The 26210-nt window shown below is 37.8% G+C and overlaps 1 protein-coding gene across 2 annotated transcripts in view; it reads left to right on the top strand.

Annotated features, from left to right (window-relative positions):
* Positions 1-26210, top strand: part of LOC139696399 (glutathione S-transferase 1-like) — a 196746-nt gene that overhangs the window by 159535 nt on the left and 11001 nt on the right. For both annotated transcript variants that reach the window (XM_071595146.1, XM_071595145.1), the window contains exons 3-4: positions 7195-7345; positions 24328-24417. In XM_071595146.1, the coding sequence (XP_071451247.1) occupies positions 7195-7345; positions 24328-24417 (241 nt within the window). The remainder of the gene's footprint in view (positions 1-7194; positions 7346-24327; positions 24418-26210) is intronic.

Below are 26210 nucleotides of genomic sequence, written 5' to 3'. Positions count from 1 at the left end.
CAAACCTCATGTCTCCGTCGAAAGGTCATTTGAAAAAAAGACCCACTGGACGTACGAATATGGAAAAATGACAACTTCAACCATAGTCTATGAAAACAGCTCATCAAGATTTTCGTGTGGACAGCGCTCCTTGTGCCCTAGCGCTCAGGAGTGAGACATGAATTATCAGTTGGAAGAAGGATAATAAAGGCCTTTGGACGCGATGCTGCCGCAGAAACTGAAATATATCTTGGATAAATAGAGTAGGCAACGAAGAGATACCACTAATAGCTGAAGAGGTACTGTGGTTTCTGAGGAAGACGATGAGAAAGAGACGAAAATCCTGGTTAGGTCACATTTAAAGACACTAGGGACTGTTGGCAGCAGTGCTGAAAGGCATAATCAGGGCAACCAGCGTAAAAGGTAGCACCAGAAAGGATGCCTGGAATGGATTATGGAGAATATAGACTGTCAATCCTATCTGGAGTCATAAAAGACCGGCGCAAAATCTGGATGAGAGGAGAATAAAAACAATTTTTGGAAACCAATTTCTAGATTGCTGACCAAACAAGAAGAAAACTTAGGTTATGCTGGCACTAAATAGCGAGCAGGCATTCCGGCCAATCCCAACGACACAAACCCGTCACAGTTTAAGTTCCTCCGTCAAATCAACGCCAACATAACGAACGTTTTCACCTTTCATCAATTCTAGGCTCGCCGTTGAGTACCTGAAGACTTTTGGGGACGACAGAACATACGTCGGACTCCGTGACTCGGCTGCTCACCCGAAACCCAGACCGCCGTCGGTGGAGGGAGGGGAATCGAAAGGGAAAAAGGAGAGAGGAGTGGGGGATGGTGCGGTGAGGGGGTAGAGTACCTTCATTTTTCGGTGAGGAGTGAGGAAAGGGGAGGGGGTTGAGAACGGGGGCAAAGGAGCGAAATGTTTTCAAAAGTGGGGGAGGAGGGGGATGGTGGTCTTGGGGGTGGGGGCGAGAGGGAGTGAAGGGATGAGTCTCCACCCTCTCTCCTCCTCGGAGAGCGAGGTGAGCGCTAGGGAGGAGGGGGAAGGGGAGATCAGCTTTGACTCGGAGCCAGGCGTGACACCTGCCACGGGGGTCCCACTCCCAATCCCCTCCTCCCCATTCCCTTTCTACTCCACCACCGCCCCCTCTCCCTGCCCATCTCAACGAGTCTCCAGTCCCCCATCTCAAAGATCTGCGCCGCAAGATTTCCATATACCCCGTAAAGCGGTGACGATAACCCAAAAGAGGTGATTAGTACAAAGATTAAATTTGAAATATCGTCTTTTTAACCTTCATTTTAACCTCTCAATCAATACATGGGGATGAAAAGTAGTCAAAGAAGGGGACGAAAAAGTAAAACCTCAAGATTAACAAGATTTAAACCAGGTTAATGGTCTTTAGTCGTGATAATCTGAAAATGAGACTAGAGAAAGACACTGGAAAAAATATGAAAGAGCTTGGCTAGTTAAGTAGCACAATCACTATTGATGGAAGAGGCAAGAGGAATAAATCAGTAAGCAGAATAAGAATGGCGAATTAGAATTTCTATCAAAAAAAGCAACCACTGACGGCAAACAGCCCTAGCATAGACATCAGGAAATAATTCGTGGAAAGTTATGCATGGAGTCGATTTTTCTACAGATGTGAGATTTAGACGAAAGGGGCAGCTGTGAAAAGAATGCTGGTGGTGATGTAAATGTAGTACTACACACAAATACTTAATACATAATGGACAGACAGAGTAACAAATGTAGCAGTACTTCAAAGAGTGAGTGAAGACAGAAGCCTATGGAGTGCACTAACAAGAAGAATAGTAAATCTGATCGGATATATCTTGAGGCATGATGATTTACTGAAGACCATAGTTGACGTGTACATAGAACATAGATAGGGGAAGAATGACAGAAAAAATTTAGGATTAGATACGAAAGGCAATTAATGGAATATTTTAGTGCAATGAGCTTGCCAGTAAACACAGGGAATAAGATATTAGTTATAGAACTACTATAAATCAACTCTCCGGGATGATAATCCGTTATGTTTGTATAGATATACTCTCCCATATGAATTTGAAATCGAGCAAAAATTGGTTCGTTACATGGATGTAGTATCCTTGGATACAGCCATATGCAGAATCTACCATCCTATATTAGCCAAGCAAGCGAGGTGGATTGCTTCGATTGCATTGTTCGCAAAGGATTGGTAAACATCGAAAACAGCATTAATTTCCAATAATTTTTACTTCAAGCTTTTAAAATTTTGTTTAGATTCCCACCAAACACAAGTGTTAGTCTTAATGATGGTTTGAATTTTGAGGATGGACCTCATGTCGTAAGTTTTCCTATTCAGCAAGTGAAATTCACATATCAGGGTATTCAGGGGGACCAGTTTCTTTCTTTGTACCGCCTATAGTTTTCCACACAGGTCTGATACGCGAAAAGTTATGCTGTCTGGGTGAGGGTGAAGGTTAATAGATCAGGTGACCCGAAGTCCAACTTTAGCCCTCTGTTCAGCTGTATGAATCTCCGTCCATTAAAATATGACACTTCAATTACAAGCAAGCAAGATTAATTTTATAAAACGAACAAAAAAATTGCAGATTCTTTCATTTGATATGCTTTTGGCTTTTCATGTACTGGAAAAGAATTACTAAATTTCCAATGCATTACCAAATACCGTAAATATTTCATTTTTTAATCCAGGCGTGCATGTCTTTGCGGATATGCTAAAAAAATTAGGTTAGGAGCCTCTGAATTCTCGAAGGAACCGGGCAAGACTAAGACTTTTAGAAAGGTAAATGACATTTGTGTTTTCTTACGACATCAAGAGAATTGTGATGACCTCTAATTTTATCTGCAGATTTGACCACCGGGATAAAATAAGAGAGGTAGACAGCGTCACCGACAGATTCAATCAAGTTCATATTGATAATTGTGGCAAAATGAAGAAAATGAGCACGATAAAAGGTATTTCATAAATGTTTTAAATTAATTCGGATGGACATCGAGAGCAAAAAAAAAGAAACATGTTGGTGAGGACACCGAAATCGAAAATAAAACCGTTTTAGGAAAGCACCTAGGTACTGTTTAGGATTAACAGTACCTAGTATTTGAACTCCACGACCATCTCTCCCATTTGTACTTTCATCTAAATTTCCCTTATGCGGGTCATTCAACACCTACTTTTTCCTATCCCTGGGTTTTTTTCTTTCTTCCACTTTAACGGCCATTTATTCGTTTCTCCTAATCCTCACTTCCTGTACAAGTATTCCCCTCTACCCTTTTGCATATTCCTCTGTGCCACGTGTTTTTTTTGATCTCGCACAAATGTCATCCGGGTTGGTCACTGTGGTTTTTATCACAAGTCAACACCCTTCCCCACCCCAAATAATTAATTGTTTCGAACACCTTAAAATGACTCCTAAGAGAATTATTACTCCCGTTCAACGTAGCTCAAATCCATCTGCCTCTCGTCGCTCGAACCCAAGCCAACCAGAGCAGCCAAAAGAAGGTCTAAGGGCTTGGAAGTTGCTTTTAGCGCGAGTCCGTTGCACGACCTGCGGTCGAAGCCAAGAAATTATGGGAGCGTGCGCCGAATATGATTTGAGTTTGGAGACGATGAGAGAGGTTATCGGTGTGTCACAGTTAGGGCTGAAGCAACGTGGCAGAAGTTCAGAGTTTGAGTAGGGTACGTCCTGGGACAAAGATTTCAAAATGTGCATGCTCCATTTCAAATGATAATAAAATACAAAAAATTTCTTTCGTCCTTATGACAGCTGCTCTTTTCATTGCAAACATATTGCAACTGATTGCGGAAATTGGGTTATTTTTTTGTCATTAGAAATAAGATCATTCCGAAGATTTGAGTAGATTTTCGGTGGGCTCATTGCCACATTTCCAAGGTGTGTATCATACAAAAATAAATACCCTCAAATCAGAGGTATTGCAGAAAAAATAATTTTTTTTAATTACACAGGATTTTTACTCTTTTAATATCGTCCAAAACGATTGTTGTTTTTACTTCCTCTAACTCTCTTAAATCAAATTCTACTTTCCATCAGTCGGCGGCAATCCATTTTCACTCAATATATACCGTTCTCACTTCCTTTCCTCCTTTGAATTCCTATCTACAACTTTCTGTCTTCTCTTACTATGCCTAGAATTAGTTCGCTGTATTTTCCTATCCTTCCATTTCGTAATTTCTATTCTCATCCGAAGCCTACTACTCAAAAGACTACAATAAAACATATAAAAAAATTTCTTTCCTAAATAAAACAATTGTTGATTGGAACACCATACCTGCAAAAATATTCGAGCCCTTTCCTAACAGAGTGTATAATTTTAAGAATAGATGTAAGAAATATATGTAATAATTTGATTGATGTGTGGTGTATTGTATTATATGTAATAGCTTAATTTTTTTAATTTATCTTTTTTTCTTGCTGATTGATGGATGTAAATGAGATGAGGATTCGCTTGTTTTGTTAAAGAGATTTGTGTTTTGAAGTCTGATTTTATCTATTATTTTTGGGATTATTTGGGACTTTTGTGCCACCTGACACTGTCTATCAGCACATTTGTATTTTTAATAATAATAATAATCTCAATCCAAGCTTATCCTTCCTTCTCAGTGACCAATATTCGAAGCCAGGTAAAAACATTGGTTAAATATTATTGACCACAACAAAACTTCAGTTTCCAAGACAACGGTCGGTTTGATATTAAGAGTATGTAGACCTTGTACTAAGACCAGCAGTATAAATTTATGAAATTTAACATAAGTATAGAAGGGGGTCTAGTCCATTTCCCTTATGCCGTACATGGTTTCTCAGGAAGATCTGGTACCCGAAATACCACACAGCTTTGATAAAGCTTAGGTGACCAGGGGCGTCTCCGTGAATCAAACTCGGATCCTATGTTTATCGATCAAGCGCTTTATTCCCAACCAAAATTTTCTTAATATAACAGATATGTCCTTATAATATTGATGACCATAATACGATGTCAATCGTATGTAACAAATGTGGGCCAGGATCCAGGTTTTTATGCAACCTCATCAAAAACGTGTTATTTTAGCATTATTCTACCGGGTTAAGGTACGTTTATGATACACCCCGGTATAACACACAGCTGTACTTTTAAGCGTTGAGTAACGTTGGACAAAATATCTTTGAAATCCACACCGCATATTACGGAAACACGTTCTTTCGCTCTGACTACTTTCTACATTCCTTAATTCTATGCAAAATGCTTAATTTTTCCTCCCTCTTACTCAATGCAACAATTTCAGAGTGTAAAAATTCGCCTTGACTGGGATCCGAACCCAGATCCCTCAATATCCGGTCGAGTGCTTTAGCCACTTAAGCTGTCGAGGCGTCCTCTTAAACTCTGAAATTTTGGGGCTTTTAAAGGAACTGGATGATTTTTACACTGAAATTGTTGCATTGAAATGCACATTAGCGGATGACTCCGTTAAAAGTTACTGTTGCGGCATCTCCCGCAGTTTCTCTGGAATTTCCCTCTTTCTCCTTTACCCAATATTCTCCCCTCTTACATTACAGCTTTCAGCATGCCATTGCTTTTCAATATCTCCTCTATCCATTCATCCTGCCATCTTCTTATGTATCCACGCATTCGTGTCTTTTCCTCTAACATGCCTAAATTCTGTTGTTTGCTTTCCTTTCCATCTATTTTATTTGTCCATTCTTCACCACAATTTTTTAATTACCTTTCTTCTACTTATGACCGAGTAAAATAGAAAAAACTCAATTTTAAAACAAACGAATATGTCACACTGATGGTTGGTGTTAAAATATGATAGGCTTCGTTTCCCAGCAAATATCTACACAAGCAAGCACACTGTGACTCCATATTTTACAGCACGTGGCACGCTGCTATTTTAGTGCCGGACTATATTAACTCCAAACGATTTCGAGGTACACATTGAGCCATCTGGAATCAGCCAACGGACTTTCACGCTATCTTCCCTTAGCAAAACCTCTCGGAGGAGGTCGTTAGGGACGGTTCAGTTAGTTTTTAAGGATGTTCCAGGATCATCTTAAAAGTTTTACGAGCCATGCATCCCTTGTCACTGGACGTTCGTTCGAATTGATAGCGGTCTTTGGATCGTTAAACCGCCGTTAACATTCGTCCATCCACATTTGTGATTGTGAGTCGAATATATCATTAGCTTTGCATCGTTCCCTTTTAAATACACGTTTGCTTCCATCATCGGAATGCTCTCCTTAAAATAATCCGGATGGGAAAGGAATTTCTTTCATATGCTTTGAGACTCAGAGGTCATGAGTTCTAATATTTAAATGGCCTAGCATTCTTCCATGAGAAAGCGAAGAATTAAATGACCAAACGACAAAAATCCGATTTTGAATGTTTGATAAAATAACTCGATTGACTGAACAAACAATCGCTGTTGCGAATGATTTGAGGCAGACCTTTAACCAGTAACACTGCAGAGGATGTCATCTTTTACAGAGGTAGAACTTTTTCAAATTAATATGATAAGTATATTTTTTCACAACATACCAAGAAATGTGATATTCGTGGAAATCATATGCAGAACGCACTCGTTGAAACCATAAGTATTCAATTTTGTCAGGTTTCAATGAAAGGTAGGATTTCGTGTACTTTATGCGGTCGTTGTAAATTTTGTCACCAATGCTGTCAAAATAAAGAGTTGTTTTTAAAATGTATATGATTTTAAAGCTTATTTGGAACAATATGCTCAGTTTTTTTTAAATTATTCCAAAATATATCGCTATTTCTGAAGAAGCCAGTCGGAAAATTACAGTTGATATATTGCTCGAAAAATCACGGCGCTTTGTAGATAGCATACATTTGCATTATATATATATATATATATATATATATATATATATATATATATATATATATATATATATATATATATATATATATATATATATATATATATATGATCATTATTTATTTCAAACTTTGCATTTTCTATTGTCCTATTCTGGATATCAATTCTTCAACTTGGATCCAAAATCTTCGGAAAAATAAATTCAAAGATTGTTCCATTCCATAGCATTATATAGGTTATTTTTTTACTTAACTGATTACCATTGCTGACCTGAATTTTCCATTTCATTTGTATTATATCAATCACATCATTGATTGAAAATACATTACCTTTTTTTCTACCGTTTCAGTCGCGCCATTATAGCCTACTTGATCAGCAAATACGGCTCCGAGGAGGACCGTGAGAGACTGCTGCCGTCAGATCCAGAAGCCCGGGCGAGGATTGACCGAATGTGGTACTTCGACGCTGGCTGTCTCTACAAGAGCATCGCGGACTATTATGCAAGTGATCTATGTCAAACCCCTTCCAAACCATGAGTCATATGACCGATGGTAGTCTTAAAATTAAGCAGTGCAACGGTAAATTGTGTAATGTTTATAGCTAGTAAGCAAAGCAATTGCAAATATTAGTGCCATAGATTATCTGAGTGATCTCATTTGCATCAGTTGTAACTTTGAGAAATTTCACAGTTTATTATCAATAAAAATTAGTTCTTTTACATGAAAAATCACAGTAGAAGAACTCCGCAGAGTATGAAAAAGTAAATTCTGTTTCTTTATCATTCATATACACTTTTAAAATTAAAATTTGGCGCTTAAATCGTCATCGTAACTTATCAAACCAAGAATTATTTTGTGGCATCTCTCCAAACTATCCTCTTGTCTGTCGTTATACTCATTCCCTCAGAGCTTCTTGTACCGGCAGTTTCCATTACTTGCTCCTCTTGGCTCTTCTCAGACCTTCCTCTGTAATATAGGTCTTTGGTAAACTGGGTAATAGACATCCTCTTTAATAAACTATGCCTCAGAATACGTCCTATTAGTTTTCTTCTTCTTCTGTTAAGTTTCCCCTGATAGTCTATTCTGTTAACACACTCTTCAAAGTACTTCAAAATTTGTTATTCTCTCTCTCTCAATTTCATTTTCAGCATTTATTTGTTGTACCAGATTCGCATTCCAGTTAATAACTGTAAAATCAATTGACGATTGATAGACAACTGCCTGAGCGAAGTTTGCTTGAGCACAATGATGCCTTCATGAGAATAACTCTAACTTAAACAAAAATTTGTTGCACCGACAATTTGAGGGAGCCTCTTGGGATAGTAATTTATACAAACCAAAGTTCAGTTTTTAAGAAAATTTCCCCTCAAATTGGGCTAAATTATACAGAAACGTAGAAGGTCATCATTAAATAACAATGTAGCTAATTAAAACAATTTTAGTTTATATTTGTCGGTAATCCAAGTGATAACTATCTCCATCTTTCGAAAATGTCTATATTATCATCAAAATATTTAACAAGTTTTAAATATCAAGGTTAAGAGATACAAGACGAAAATTATCTTTCAGAAAAATGTCTGAGGGAAAGTCATTATTAGTATCCAAGCATAAATATACGTCAAAGAATATTATTTTCCTCATTATCTGTACGAGTTAATTGTTATTCCAAGCGTTCATCGAAAGAGTTCCCTTAATGGAATCTTCTTCGTGAAGTTTATGTTTATTTTTTGGAGTCAGCCCAATATTTAAAGTGAAAAAAGAAAAGGGAGCGGATATCATGGCTTAGCTGGCATTAAATTCTCTCCGAAGATTTTTTTCCTATTTCATTTGTTTTTCTCAATATTTATTACTGCTATATTAATTTCCATTTTGGCGTCATTAAGCTACACCGCGAGCCTTTGCATAAAAAAAATTAAATTCTAGGAAAACTAGGGGAAAAGAGAGCAAAATGGTATTCACATATTTTTGTTTGAATAAGGTTCGGCCGTTAGACTTGTTACCTGTAATGTATATTTGATACTTCTTCAAGAAAAACATAGTCTCAAATGAACTTATTGAATAATTGACCAGTTTGGCATAAATTCAAGAGTAAAACATAATACGTGTATTTTACCATCATTTTACTATAAATTGACATACAATTTTTAACAATGTCCAATAATTCACCATGTGCATTAATTTAAATGAGTATAGCAAATAAAATCGATTGCATTTACCGAATAACAAAATTATTCTCACCTCATACAATTAAGACAATACCTAGCCCTACATCATTCCTATTTACTATGCCTAGTTTTTATAATGAACTTCATTTATGACGGTGTTGTGAATTTTATTTCATTTATTTCATTCATTTCGGATAGGTTTTGGATGAAATACCCTTCGTCAATTCTTCTATCTACATTCTATTTGCCTTCGTTCCGTCTAAAAACCAAAATCGTTTCCTTCACTTTCCACGGCAGATTCCCCCTTTGTCCCAGCATTAAGTATCCCAATACTTCTCCAGTAAAAGTGCTAAGGGAAGGTGATCAACTTTCAGGGAATGAGAGAAGAACGTGTGAAGAACAGAAACCCGCCTTCGGCGTTAAAACCTACTGGAATAAATGCCAAGGGATCGCACAATGTCGCATTCCATCCGATATAAGTCGCACTTCTCTTGAATTCCTTTCCACATAGAACCCTGGATAGACATAGATACCAATGAAAAATTTTGCCATCCCGGGGATTCAGGCCTGGGACCTCAGGGTGGGATGCCAGTACGTTAGCCACCGCGCCAACTGCCTTTCAATATTTCCTCCATCCACTTTCTCTGCCATTTTCGGATTGCCTACAGTAACTTCGCCTCTTCGCCCACGCTAATTAAAACCTCAGAGTTTGTCGTTCTCTCTGTCCAAAACATTTTCTCCATTTTCCGCCACATCCACATCTCAAAATACTTCATTAATGTTCATTTTCTTTCCCATAAGACCGAATTTTATATCGATTAACACTACGTTTCATACTGAAATTACTAATATTTTATTCATTGTTAATTTAGCGAATTGCATAACTTAAAGTATGGATCTTGTTCAACTCTAAAAATGATTATGCTTATTATTTTATCCTGCATATTTCTCATCTTTTTTTAATTGAATTACTAGCGATGTACTACGATTAATATTCCTCAAAAATAATAATAAATAATATCATAAGGTTACTTGACCGATCTCACAGTTTTGTAGGAAACGATTATGAACGCCACCTATATCAGACAGGGAGTAATATGATGCGTATTTTTAAGGTACCTTAAAAATTATCAAGGTTAACATATTTAAATCATTGGTCAAGTATTGTGTGGTGCCATGGAGTGACAGCAGGGCATGTACTTACATGCCTCATATATTTTTCGTTCCATTCCCGAAGATGAAAAGTTGTGAAACTTTTTGGAGGCAAAGATATTGCGTGATAAGAGAGAGACATCAAAAAATTATCACCCCACGTAAGAAGGAATTGTAGTAATTTAGTGCGTCAACTATTGCCAAGATTTAAATCGTTTCCTTTTAAAATATTCAGGCGCAAAAACCTTTCCAGTGTCCCTTTTGAACCGAAAACTAGTTTCGTTTCAAGCGCAGAGGATATCACGCGCGAGATTATTTCTTCGCGTTGGCCGGGGAAGCCGATGAACCCTTTCAACCCTCCCGTTGTAATCGCTTACGTGGTATCAAATGTCTGTTGCTGCCGCGTCTGGAGTGCTCGCAGCTGGCCTGACGATGTTTAATCTGGGGTGAAGATATCATGAAAGACGGATTTTAAAAAAGCCTCATCGCTTCACTCTCTCTCCCTTGGACGGCGGCACATCCAAGCAGAAAGAGTTCTCCGAGCCGGGTGGAAAAAAAACGCTTAAATAGAAGCGTGGGGTGAAGTGTTATCGCAAGAGAGCTCGCTCGTTTCCCACTCAGAAATACGAGATCGAAATAACCCATAGAGGTGACACAATAGAGCAGGGTTTTATTATTTTAGGAATTCTAATCAGTGAAGAATATTCCATTGTCTTCGAATGTTGGATCACTAATTGTCCGGTTCTATTAAAGTCATCAATATGTAACAACTGCATCAAAGTGTAATCATCATTCACCTTGACTGGGACTCGAACCCGAATCTCTCGATATCAGAGTGTATTAGTCATTTGAGCTACCGAGGCGTACCTCATATACTAATAAATTTTGTGGCCTTTAAAGGAACAGGATGTTATGATAAAATACCGTGCAATTAATGTCACAGGTATTCTATATCGTGCGTACTGCGCCACAGTACATGTGATTAAAGCCAAAGTTAAAACACAAGCTTGGTTTACCCTAGACAAATTCAAAGAACTTCGGGTGATAATGCGACAATAATCTTCGCGGATTCATCAGATGACATGCCATTAAAATACAAAAAGAGTATAAGAGGATGCCTCGGTACTTTAACTGACAAAGCACTCGGCTGGACTTAAAGGGATCCGGGGTTGAATCTCAGATAGGGCGAATGATTATAAATTTTGAAAAATGTTGCATTTTAATGGGCAACTAGCGGATGACTCCGTTCAAATTTAGGGTCACGGCATCTCACGCAGTTTCCTTAAACTTATAAACGACACCGGTAGTTTGTCAATGATGTTTTCGAAATTTTCATTCATAGAGACATAAAAGATCTATTTTTCATCCAATTCTCAGCTAGAGAGAAAGTGACAAAAATAAAATTAGGTGATTTTGTTTCGCTTCAATCGGCGGTCCAAAAACTACATTCTTCAAAACTGTTGTGTTTGGCCAAAATTAAGTTCATAAGCACACTGAATCATCGCAAAAACCATGACTCATTTCTCACATCAACGTAATTTCTAAGGAAATAACCCAAAAACTAGGATTTAATACGTTGATAACTATTTTAATAAGAATGCTTGAACAACTGCCGACCCCGATGGTGGCGGGGTAACGTCCTCGTCTGCCATTCCAAGGGTCGCGGGTTCGATTTCCGCCTGGGTGGGTCCTTCACCTAGGACTTGGGTGTTTGTAAATGTGACCATTGTTAATAGTCCGATGTAAAGGCCAAAAATTTACTGTTTTCTGACTAATGCTGAATAAATAAAATAAATAAAAACTAAATTTTACGTTGATTTACGGCGATAATATTATTTTTCATTTTGTATATCGATCGCTTTGGTTATAGTAACTAGGATGTAAAATATTTAACCATCCCTCCATTTGCTAAAACTTGCAATAACTACCAATGAAATCAAGGCTCCCTACCTACCGTATAAGTAAACTGTTTTGAAGTCGAATCCTAGGTGTTTGCCGGAGGTGCCAAAAACCTTTATAATACCACTGGTTTTAGGTGAATATGATATTGTATTCTTCGATACGATATTTATTCTGCTTTGGCTGACTTCATGCGCACTCTACCTTTCTTTTATTCTCGGATTCAACTCCAGAATCGAGGGCTATTATGAATTTTTATTTATCCTTAGTTCATTAGATTCCCCGCCTTGTGGTTATGCAACAGTTGTATCTTTAAAGTACCACGGCTTGCCTGCCCGTCGATCTGCAGGCGCCGACTAGTGTAAGACGCGCCCGATGGGCACGGACCTGAAAATCTATGTGTATTACGATACCCGTAGGATGGGGAGTTCCAACGCGGCACTCCGAAGAGATGATTGAGGAGGACTGCAAGGGGGAAAGATAAGACGACGTCCGAATGTTAAGATATTACGTGTGCCGGATAGTTTCGATCCGCCGAAAGGTATCAGGGACAAGTACAGGTCCTCTAGAACGAATAACTTTAAAATTCGTTTTTTCCTCGTACATTAGAGAAAAAAATAGATATGACCGTAGCCACGGAAGAGATAATTAGTACTATTAGTGTATGTATTGTGCCCATATCTTTCATGCTTTTTAAATAGACCTATCTACATAACATTGTTTCCGTATGATTTGAATATATCATGTTATTGAATATTCTTGAATGTAATTACTTTCTTTCGTGCGATTTACTTTGTGAAAGTGCATGATCAAACTGATATTAGTTTAAAGCTGTCATGATTGTGGTCATGCATGCATTGATGGTGACCTAATAACCCCAACACACTCTTGCAGCGGACTTCGGGGTATTCTGTAGATGTATACCGCACGCACACACATTTCGACTCCACTCGAGCATACCATATTGCATCTATATTGCAACGATATTGTAGCGAGGGATTTTTGCTTATTATGACAGAGCAGGCCGTGAGAGGATGGAGACTCTTTTGCGTGGGGGGGGGGGTACGGATAGGATAGGAGTGAGGGTTAAGAGCGACGCGAACAAATCATTCGCTTGCAGCTGACGGGACACGCGGCAAATCATACGACGAGATCGAATCTCCAGTGGAACCAACTTTGAAGAGGAGAGACACGTCGCGCGGCCGAGGGGGGAAATTAACAGCGGAGATGTTTAAAGGGATAGGGGACGGGGAATGGGCCCCTGGTGTGGACGCCGATTCACGAAAATCAACTCATTTCCCCGACCTCAAAGGGTTTTCCTTCCCACGTATCAACTTCACTCCAACGAGAAACATCCACTACAGCTCTCAACTATGAGATAACATGTCCTTCAGCCGACGCGTCTAATGAACCGTGCTTAACCGTCCCGTCGATTACGGGTTGGATACAGAATTCGGTCCATATATCTCTCTCCCCCTCTCTCTTCCTCCTTTGAGTCAATCCAAGCAGGTTCGAGGCTAGCGGATAGCAAGCTAATGAGCGTGGAGACATCGAAATTGCTTAGTATAGATGAACTGAAAGGGTGAAACTAAAAGGGTGGATGTGGAGATGAGTAAGCTCTGACGCAGGAAAGAAATTTGTCGAGGAGATTGAAACAGGATCTCCTTTGCTTTTGCCTCTATCTTAAGAAGTGCACGCTTAAGGTCACCTTTTTCCATACACTTTTCACTAATCGCATTTCCTATGAGGAAAATATGGTATTTTCTAAATTTGAATGGTAAAACCAAAATTTATATTGATAATTTTCAAAAATATTTAACAGACTTTGAACTCTTACGTGACGAAACCGCAACTTATTTCAGGAAAGTTTTGAACATAGTTTTTTAGTTGATTTAAAAGTGAAATGCGCTGTTTTTTTTAATTTAGAGATGTTAAGAGGAAATGATGTGGCTTCTCAAGGAATACACACTTCTGCCTAGTGCATTTTAAATTATATAATGCAATAAAATATCTTTTTTAGTTTGTGTTTTTGGTAGAAAAAGTTGAATCAAGTTAGGTTTCTCAAGTTTATCCTTAGCATATGCACCTTTCTCACGAAAAGATTTTCTCTCCTGAACCTCTGCCTTGCTGGTCAGAAAGCTCCACAAGCATTACGCCTCTTTGTGCATTCTACAGATATACAAGAATTCTGTAGGTAGACCCAACTTTGTGTTGCATTTCCCTCCGACCGTCCGGCGCGCTCTTAGAATTTAAAGTAGCTTTTCTCCACTACAAATCCATTTTTAGTCTTTTTGTAACACCATAAGGGGAATCAATTAGGAAAAATTAATTATAATTAGGGCATTAATCCCACAGGAAGGGAATTTCAAAAAAAGGATTATAATTCTAAGGAGCATTTAATTTTCAATAATTACCTTCTGAAACTTCAAACTCATATAAACTTGATTTCTTTCCCTGTTCTCGATTTGAAAAATTTTCCTGACTTCTACTTCCAAATTTCTGGCCTGAAGAAAAAAGGTTGGAATTCAAGGTGTGATTTATAGATAAGGAATATTGTCTCGAACACTGAGGGGGCAAGTTTTCCATTTATTACATGTGAATATTTGTAACGCGTTGATAAAAAAAATTATCTTGATAACGCGTTTCAAAGAAGAAAAAGTGAAAGACAAACAAAATCAGTGAAGAAGCTAACCGAGGGATTCGAGATTACAATTTTTTTTCCTTGCCCTTTTTCGATAAAACAGTGCATGAAATAGTAATAAACTAAAATGATAAAAGTTGTGTATTACAAAGTACCTTTGAGTAATGATAACTTTAATGTACTATTTGACCTGAAATAAATTGTATGGCCTGAAATAAATAAAATTAATTAATTCATGATTGAATTCATTAAACTCTAGTACCGGTTCACACCTCTTTTATTTAAATTTCTGCTTTGCTTTAAAAGCAACATTACATTTGAATATCAATTTTACCAATGTTGAGAGAATATATACATTTTGAATCTGGTGATGCACAAACTTCAATAACATCGCTAGTCCCGATTAGTTTGATCGATGACAAGATTTAAGATCTTTAATTTCGCATCATAGCTATCGTTATATATCGCGCTATATATCTCCACTATACATTACGCGAACAGACATCTCGTAACTCCTCTCTAATAATCGCACTGACGCTAGAAATCGCGTACTACTGGTATTTGGTGGCAGCGCGAAATTCAAGAAAATAAGGAGAAACGTTCGATAGAGTGGTATTTCAGTGGTCAGATATATATTCCGGCTGCTGAACAGAGAGTACCGAGTCCATATTCCAGATGTTTTCTAAGGGCATTCCCGCCTAAAATCCTAGCAGAGTAAATTCAAGCTACGAGTACTTTGCGGAAACAGACACAAGATAATGAATTTATCTCCCTCCCCCCTCTCTACCCTCAGCACTTTAGTTTCCTACGTCTACCACCAATCGAGGATAGGAGAGGTAAGCTGGACAATTAGATAAAAGAGATAATAAGAGGCAATAGGATGCTGAAGACAGTAATAGTAAAGGGAAAACTGTTGGGAAAGCGAGGTGCAAGGAGGAAATACAGGCATTTTGGACGGAATTCAGGGAGGAAGAGTGGAATTAGAGAAGCTAGCGGAACTACAGAACAAGTTATTTCAATATGTAGTATGGGATTTAAAGAAATGAAAGCTAAGACCCTAGGTGGTACAAAACACCCAAGTTTATTATATACACTGAGAGTAATGTAAAGCTCCACATTAAAATGGTCTAGTGGACCACCAGGATTGAAAAGCTAGATATTGCCATTGACATTCAATTAGATGTTTTTCTCGCGCACGATACAAAATCAGGTCAGACTTATAACACCCATTTTATAATTTAAAAAAGCAAAATCTAAAATTTTATTCGTACACACACTTATTGCTGCACAATAATGAGAGGCTTGTATGTTTTTAAGTTTAAATGTTTTATGTATGTGAAAATAAATATATATATATTTATTTATATATATATATGCATGTGTATATATATATATATATATTTATATATGTATATATGTGTATATATATTTATATATATATATTTATTTATTTATTTATTTATATATGTATATATGTGTATATATATATTTAAATATATACAAATTTTAATATATAAGTATATATATACATATACATGTATATATACATATATATAAATATAATATACATATATATGTATATATATACATGTGTATGTATATATATATATACTTATATATATAAAATTTGTATATATATATATACACATGAATATTTCTACATTAAAGACTCATGCCTCAACACCCCTACCACATTCCATTTCTTACGCGAAACTGTTTAGATTTAGATTATATTTTGCGTCATTCTAATCATAAATTTAGGAGTACAGTAGTGTTAATTGCCTTTACCCGTCTAAAAATTCTTCTTTAACCCGGTAGAATACAGCCAATAATAATTATTATGACAGCCTAACTTTTAGGTATGTTTCGTATGAACAAACTAACAACCGATATTATAAGAGCATCGCCTAATGAGACACAATCCGACATCCTACTGCAAAATAAACCATTCTTCTATATTGCCTTCTTTTTGCCTTCCTCCACTTCGTCCAAAATACCTATTTTTTCCTTCCTTAGACCTCGTTGCCTAAGGTCTCTCGGCATCAGAGTCTTCAATATTCCTTCGCCAATCAAAACTTGTGTATACACCTTAATCGTCTCCGTTGGATTTATCTCTCCTTCCATGCTAAGTACATCTTTTGATTTCCTTCCCGCCAATTTTACTTTTTCCATATTACTTCACACACTTACACAAATATCTCAATACATCTAAATCTACACAATACTCCAAGGAGTTGTGATTAGGGTGGAGCTTGGTAACCACCCGTAAAATAGATTGCAAATACATGCAAAACCAAAAAATACATGCTAATGCACACCCACACAGACTTATATATTCGTGCAAAACTTATGATAACTTGGGAATATGCAAATGCATATACAAGCGACTAATAAACACAGCTACAGATACCTAAGAATGCACTAGATATCCATGCGCCATTTAATCTTGTAATCGCTTGTAATTCAATTTTTTCACTATTTATACCCTTGCAAATTTTTCACTTAAACAATAATATCCAATCTTCTTGCATTCTCTTCCTAAATGACCAAATTTCCACGCTAGGCAAATCAGAAGTCTTTGCCGCCGGTATTAATCCTAAAAATAACCACGATTAAAGCGTCCAAAACCTTCGGGATGATAACCGTGACGTGATTGCGTCATTTTCGAGCGTATGCATGGATACCCATCATTCCACTCCCCCCACAACGGACACTTGGTACTGCGATCGGCCAAAATGAAGAATTACACGCGTGGCCCATGTACGCCAAGGCAAGTCACTCACGACGGTCCTCTGACGAATATGGAGAGGGTGGATGAGGAAAGTGACGGAGTCCCATCCGCGACACCTGCCATACGCCAGGCAAAGTCCTGCACACTGACACGTAGATGTATATTTTCGTCTCCGGGCCCCCCTTTCAGACTCCTCTTCCTTCCTCCTCCACCCCCCACCCCCCCGCTCCCATCTTCACATTCCCTATACATCATTCTCCTTCCAAACCGCCCCACGCCATACCAAGACCGTCCCTCATAATCCCACCGAACTAACCCTCGAATCCTCCCACTACCTCCTCCGCCGAACCAACCGCCCCTTTTATCCATCTCCCGGGTTTGTGCGTTGCTTGCGCGCCAAATTAATAGATTGCGCGCCCTGCTGAAGCCGTCTTCCGGATGTTTTCATGTTGGAGAGTAAAAAAGATAAGTATTTCTGGAGTCGGCCAAAGGCCAAAGACGCTCCCTTCACCACGGTCCCCTTCCTCCATCCCATCCCCTCCCCCGTGAGCGGCATGTTTGGTGAAGGGGTAGGGGAAAAGGGAGAATAAGAGGGAGGGACGCGGATGTTGCGATAGGCGCGGTGGGGGGCGTGGGAGAGGGGAGAGGTGACGTGGCCCGCGTAACGTGGGTTTGGGAGGTCGAAGGGGCGTGGATGAAAAGGAATGGGGGTTTCTAAAGGTGAAAGAGAGAGAGGGGGGGTTGGGTTGGAGAGGGATACCAAGGAAATGAGAGGGCAAAGGGTGGTGAAAGTTCCTCCTCCGTTCCCTGCCCCTCATTTTGACGCTATGTGGCACCCTTTCAAGGGTTGAGGAGAATTGTGGGCAAAGAGGTAGCAAATAGTAATGACACTGCCGTTTAGGGTTGCCAGATAGGGTGTGGAAAATAAGATACGATAAGGAAGTTACATGATATTCTCAATTTTGTGAATTGAGATGAAATATTTTTTGAAGGTCCATGATTCGGTCTCCAGCGATACAGGAAATTTTTTTCTGCTTATATTTCCCTTAACCATTCCTTCAACCTTGACAACTAGCATTATTTTCGTCCTTACATTCATATCCTTGAGAATATGTTATCAACTCTTATGTGTATCTATGTATGTGCGCACGTTATATATATATATATATATATATATATATATATATATATATATATATATAAACACAGTAATCAACCCGAGGGTCGGTTTGGTAGGTGATGGTAGAGTTCACCCAGTACTAATCCCGAAGACGTGTGAAATTCACACATATGGGTAGGGGGGCCAGTTCCTTTCCCTGTGCCGGTTATGGTTTCCCAGGAAGATCTGGTACCCGAAAAATCCCATAGCTTCGGTGGAGCTGCAGGTGCCCACAGTGCCTTGCCCGAGAATCGAATCCGGGCCCCTCCGGTCGGTAGTCCAATGCTCTACCCCCTGGACTACCGTGATCCACACATATATACAGGTATATTATATACAAATATAAAGATATATATATACACAAATACATATGTAAATACACACACACACATATGTATGTACACACACGCACATTCAAGTGATTAAGAGCATCGTCTCGACCAGTCGCAAGATCCGCTGTTCAAGACCCGGGCAAGGAAAATTTTACGCTTGTGATCTGCTCGATTCCAGCATCCCCACCAATCATGTGTTTGTCCTTTATATGAGTTCCAATCCCCTTTTCTTATATCTATATCCACGTGAATGAGAGGAGAGGAGAGGAGATGAGAATGAGAGACCTCAAGAAGGGGTTGGGATACCACTGAAAAATATCTGTCGTCTCCAGGATTCGAACCCGAGCTCTCTGGGTGGGACACAATAGGTTGGTATGGCAATATAAATACACAAGAGTAAAAATACATTGATATCATAAAATATTTTTATTATTTCAAAAAGGACGTATTTGCATTTAGAATCAGTTCACAGCCTTTAGACAGATTGAAAAACCGCCAGTACGTTAGCTACGGTGTTGAGATCTTCAAGGTGCACCATACATAATTGAAATGTTTTATTGTCCAACTCAATCTCAATACGGTCGGATATTCTTGAGGATAAGTCTGTACTAGACTATTTGAATTAAGTACCCAACGGAATGACTCTAATCTAGATTTATACCACGAACCCTATGCACGCGTGCTAACGCCGGTCAACGGCAGTCCCGTACTACATTCTGTTATCCACGCAAAAGCATCCATTAACAGCTGGCATTTTCCTCAAAGAGCTGAAATGAAATCATGCAATAATCCGCTGACGGAACTTGACTAATAAACATGTGAAGTAATAGTTCCTGTAATTATGTGAAATCATATCAAATCCACTAATTGGTAAACTCGTGACTATACATCTGCCAACTTGGTAACACCTACATTAACACGACATCCCATAAGTTGCCATTATGGCGTGTGGCGGGGGGGTGTTAGGACACCATTCATACACGTAGAAATTTTAAAATCGCAAACATAGACACTATGCCTTTGTGAAAAAAGTAAAAACTAGTGTATTTCACTAAATCTTTAAACCTGGTTGCGAATGAAAAATATGCGAGTACTAGGGTTTGATTTTTTTCATGATTCTCGTATTGTTCGAGGGAAGCACGAGTACTTTAAATTGTCTGTGACAGTGTTTATCTCTCTCATTTCATCATATATTTTTTTGCTATAATTATTACCTTAATGTCGATAGAAAACTCGAATGTTCTGTACCTTTTCAAAAGACTAAGTCTTGCCTGCTCTATTTGTGAGTCAAGAGGCTTCTAACCTAATTCCTGAAAAGTGCCCGTGGCGCCTACACTCTCTTCTCGAAGGAATTTTTCAACAAATCTGGTGGATTTTTTGTGTACATTTTCCAATTCCTTAATCAACATTTTTTACCATGGATTCCAAATACCCATAGCCAGGTTTTCCATTAACCAATGCAAAGCAACACCCTCCCTCTATCTTTTTACTTGCGTTTTCCTGCAACCAGTCGAATGAATAGAAGAATTTTCACATGATCTAATTGAGATAATATCCGGCCATGGGCTATTACTATACTGTTTCCATAATGGACTTAAAAGTAATGCTGTAATATATTTAATTCAATGTATTCTACATTTTTAAGGTAGGTTTTGAATGGAATGTAATCTTCTGTTTCGCGTGAACTTCCAGTTGTTTGGTCTGCATCAGTCTCTTCTTCAATTTTTTATTCTGAATCATGCCTGCCTTTGGGTGCCTAAAAACCCAAATACTTTCCTTCCAAAGAACACTACTTTTTGTCACAGTGGAAAAAGTATCTCAATACCTCTCAAGTTCTCATAGTGATATTGGAAGGTTACCCGACAGCTGAGGTCACTTTCACCATTAGGGTTATCCCAGGTGGGGAATTTACTTAAGACAGTATTGTTAAGGAAAGGTGATGAAAAACACGGCGTCGGTATTATCCTATCCTAATAACGAAATGTGCCAAGGGATCACACAATTCAACATCAGGTCGGACGAACTCCCCTTCTCGCATGGCACCCCAATTAGGGATCGGGGTGCCATATAAAAAATCTACCACCACCTAGATTCGAACCCGAGCCATTGGACACCCAGTACACAATCCACCGAAACAACGCGATCCTATCAAGAAAATTTAATGCGCCAACGTTCGTATACGTGCACTCTGTCACCTTCTCAGGAAATGAATAGGTTTTTATAAATGTCAGCTATCTATTGATGAGGTAATAGCTAAAGGTGAGTTAAATAACAGTTAAATATTTAATATCTATACCAATTCATTCAAAAAGTGTGACGAATGACTTTATGATCCGCGTCCTTTTGAGTTAAGGGAACGGCCGAGATAACGGTTATTCCGATCCGTACTTAAATTCAAAAGTAATTCAATATTTTCCGGAAGAAGATTTTTTCATGTCTTGTAGTGACGTTAAATGACGTGTTGGACAAATATTCACGATATATGATCATTGAAGACGTCTCCAGAAACAATTTTAACGGGTGGTGATGCATTAATTCAGTGGATTCTCCCACCTTCTCGATTGTTAAAGCCCTTTCGACGGCTGTGCTGTTTTTGCCCCGTGCTCCGCCTGCTGACATGTCGAAGCTTTTATCCTTGTAGTACGCTTATGGGAAAGGTTAGCCATCTCACCTGCGGGGAAAGGCAAAGCAGGTGAGGTAGGAAAGGGAAGTTTTTTTATTAAAGTTGCGTAAAGCGAGAAAAAAAAAGGAAGAGAGAAAAATTATTAAACTCCGTGTGGCGACGTACCCTAGGGGGATAAGGGAGGGGGGAACAGGGAGGGCAGGCAAGTATGTGGGAGAACCGAATGCCTCCCCTGCAAATAAAAGACGACGCGCTCTCAATTTTCACCCCCTCCGAGGTATTTTATTACTTTTTATCGTCCACCTTCTCCCCTGAGGAGAGGGGGAGAGAGTTGGAGGAAGGTCTCCTTCCGTTTGAACTAAAAAATGAGTGGAAAATTTTTCCTCTCCTCTTTTCGATAAAGTAATAATAATATTTTCCTCTCTCTCAGTCCGACATGAGTGTAGGAGAAGAATTACTTTGGCGAACAGGAAAGCCCGGTAAAGACTTTAATACGGAGCGAAAGTATTGTGTGAATCCGAAGTCTGGTCTTTGAGGAGAGAGGATGAGCGTGGATAAGAGACGAGGGGACGGAGATGAATTGAGAAAATAAGTTGGACGGATAGGAAGTCAAACGACAAAGTTTTTGCGTTTGAAGTTTGAAAAGAGGATGGTTCCACAGTTGGAATAGTAAAATGGTGGAATGCTAAAGTGGCGGAAAAGTGAATAATCGCATAATTTATCGTATTTTTAATATCAGTAGGGTAAGGAAGAATGTTGAGGAAGGTGAAAGATTAAAAGAGCATGTTAAGTAAATTAGCATCACCAATATCCACGCTATTTTTTTGCATTCGACACCTTCTAACTCTGAGTTATACATAAATAATATCTTATATTATAATTAACAAAATCTATATTTATCATTTATTCATGGCCCATTTCCAATAGAGCCTATTGCAAATACAGACAGAATCTTTGGTATAAATAAGCATATACTTACAAACGACACAATATTACACACTAAACATAATTACACAAATTACATGTAGTATGAGAGTTTTTAGCAGTTTTTTCAGTTAAAAAAGAGAAAGGATTCAACCATATATAAGTGTGTGTGTGAATGTGTATATATATATATATATATATATATATATATATATGTTTATATACATATATAATGTATAAAACCTTATACTTCAGAAACAAAATTTTCAATTCAATTCATAGAAAATAAAAAAGAGAATTTGGAGTATTCATTCAAGGTCCGAATACATCCATATTATATATCTACAATACTACATCAATATTACCTACAACCATTGAGGGGATATATAGCTCCCTAAAACACACCGTGAGAGACGTAGGCAAATTAAAATACCGTAGGAATGTCATTACCATCGGATTGTTAGGCATTAGTAATCTATTACGGTATGCAAATTAGCTTGTAGTTTTGAGGAACGGATCCTGTTTAGTGTTCATTTCGAAATTGCAGCCGGAATCGCTTTGGTAGATTTGGAATGCCGAGAAAATGAAATTATTTTCCTCCGCGCAAGAAAGCAGTATCGAGTTTCATTGTTGCCCGTCCTATCTATTCCAAATTCCTGATTTGTCACGCCTTGAAAATATGAACCTCAGTAATTTTTAATATAAATCACTCCCAGCGAAAGAAGGCTAGGCCCTCGAGTCAGTTTACGTGACTCGAAGTCACGGAATTCCTCACGTGGCCTAAACTATACCCCAAGAACGATAATGATATTCTCGTGCGAGTTTATTCGAAGAGAAAAAGTGCCATATTACCCTCCCTTGGCTAATGGATCAGTTTAATATTAAACAGGATTCCGCTCTTTCTCACCTGCTCCTTACTTCGAGCATCCGGAAACAGACACCCCCCCCCCCCACCGAGCGTTCGGGGGGGGGGGATATGAAAGTGTTTGGAACCGCTGATTTATAGATTAAAACTATTTATAGACACCCACTAACTCTTGAGCACACGGAAACTCTACTCGACGGCTCTCCTTTTCTTGCGTGGCAGGAATATAATTAAAAAACCTAGTATATAGTTGTTAGAAGTCGTAAAAGAATATTGTAATAATCATCATTGGTTGTTGCTATATTGATTCATTGTCATTGACTCGCAGGTCATTTTGATATCACTTAGTCCTAATTTTACGATTTTGTCGCACATCAAACAAATCTGTCAAAATGTATTATTTTATGTGAATAATATAGTTTTTACGCGAACTATATCGTTGCAGTCTATCTTTCGTGACAACTCCATGAAACAAGATTAATATTAAGCATTATTATGTTCGTTTTTTAAATATAATTAATGGCATATCAAATTTTATGTAGTTTAGATAATATTTTTTAAGTATACTCTTGACAAAGAAGTATAATAACTCATTTCTTACAAGTTTACTCTAATTAATGATCTATTATGAAAAATTCCTTTTTTGAATAAAGCTTGGCAGTTTATGGAAATATATAATCTTATAATTTTTTTTATTAAATAATCATTGCATATTTTTTAAAAATTCATTACATTTTGAAATTTTATGCCCTGGTCACTTTAACTTTACTTTAAGCATTTAAATTTTGTCAAATGGATTAAAATAAGCGCTACAGTATCTGTTGAATGTAAGAACATTATATTTTTTCCAATAAAATTTAAGTTCTTTTTAAATAGATTAATATAATAAAGGTGCAATGCATTTTCTTTAACAATGTACCAAGTATAATAAAAAACTCCTTGAATCGGTGGAATAATATGGTCTTAATTTCCCTCTTTCATGTGGTATCCAGCTTCCGCAACTGATGTCAGGAGAGCCAGCAGACCACCAAAGGGCCAACGCACTTAAGCAAAATCTTGATTATCTTGACATATTTCTAGAGGTAAATATATTTCCATCATAAAGAGGGTTGGGGTTGGTTTTTTCCACATGATGTGCCAGATATTTTGCTCAGGGAGGAAAAGGTTTGGTAGTGGAAAAATTTTGAAGAGTGTTAATGCAGCATATTTTTTCGAGAGGAGCATACTTTTACCATCAAAATATCTACTCACCAACCACCTATAGCCTTAAAAAAAGGAATGAGGCAAATAACTTTTCTGGTACCCTGGACTCACTACTCCTTAGTACACTCTATGCTGATAACATATAATTTAATTGATTATTATATTGGTATGAGGTAGGCTTCAGATAACAGCACAACTAAATACCTCTTTACCTCTCCTAACAAAAGACTAATTGACATCCAATACTACAATAAACCTTTCTTCTATTCTGCATACTTCCTTCCTCCCTCCATTCTGTCCAAATGCTCATCCTTCTCCTACTCCTCCAACTTCCTCTTTTGGCCAATTTTCCCCCCTCTATCATAGTTTTCAACATTCCATTGCCGATCAATATGTTCTGAATCTACCTTTCCTGCCTCCTTAAGATTTCTCTCTTTATTACCCCATTCAGCTTTGTACCAGGAAATTTTTAAAACGTTCATGGCATATCTAAATGGTGAATCACATATCATGCAAATGTCCCGCTAGTAAAATTATCACTGAGCATCATCATCTTGCATACTTGTACTATATTTCAACTGAATTGGATAGCATTACAGGATTTAACATCTCAAGATTTATGATAAAGTATGCCCAGATTGTCATCATTGAAGTATAAGTTTAATCGAGGTCTTGAATATCTGTACTGAGTGATTATGTGTTATAAAAAGTGATAATTCTCTTTTCATATTATACATAATTCCCTGGGTATATGGGTGGGTGAGTAGTAAGGGTAAGTAAGATGGAAAAATCAAGAAATGCTCATAATGACTAAGGGTCATGGCAAGTGCAGAAGGGAGTGAACAGAAGGATCATGACAAGTTAATCACATTCTAAATTTTATACAATTGTAGCATGCATACTATAACTTATTAAATTCTGAATTCCAAGAATGTTGTTCAAAATGCTAATGGTGGAATTAGGTTCCAACATTTGAATTTAATGCATAACCCACTCACTTCAAAAACAATTAATCCAGTGATTTCTTCAGCAAAAATGATTAATAAATGCACTACCTTGGTACCTTTAATGAGATGGTACCAGCAGAATATTGGTGACCCGAAATACTTAAGAACAATGAGTATGTGCCTGAAGTAGAAGGTGGATCAAAAAAGTTCATCTCTCTCAAAAGGTTTGAAGCAGATGATGAAACAGGTACATTTTAAACATTTTCCTAATCTTTTGAAAACACTTGTCATTTCAAAGTTCAAAAAAACACTTATTTTCAAGCAAAACAATTTTCAGAACTCTATGATGGCAAATAAGAACTATCTGGATTGGACACACATTGAGGCACGATGGATTAGAGATAACATAATAGAAGGGAAAATTGAAAGAAAGATTCCACAAGGAAGAGCAGGAGGCAAATTCATAGGACATTAAAAGGGAGTAAAACAAATAACGATAACACAGAATAGAGAAGAACAGAGGGCTACAGTAATCCAATCTTAGGATAAAATTACTAATGATAATGTAATTTTCACTTTGTAATGATGCAACTTGGCAATCACCAAGTGCGTGTTCCCCCAAAATCTACAGACTTGAAGTCCTACATAATAAGAGTTAAGGCACCTAGGAAGTGATTCCTCTTTATGAGTCTCTTACTTTATAATAGGTCGTTTTGCAATAAATT

Source organism: Hetaerina americana, unplaced genomic scaffold (genome assembly GCF_022747635.1).
Source record: "Hetaerina americana unplaced genomic scaffold, ioHetAmer1.1.p SCAF_7, whole genome shotgun sequence".
NCBI lineage: Eukaryota > Metazoa > Arthropoda > Insecta > Odonata > Calopterygidae > Hetaerina > Hetaerina americana.
Note: the sequence above shows the minus strand (reverse complement) of the source record. Positions and strands in the feature narration are given on the sequence as shown.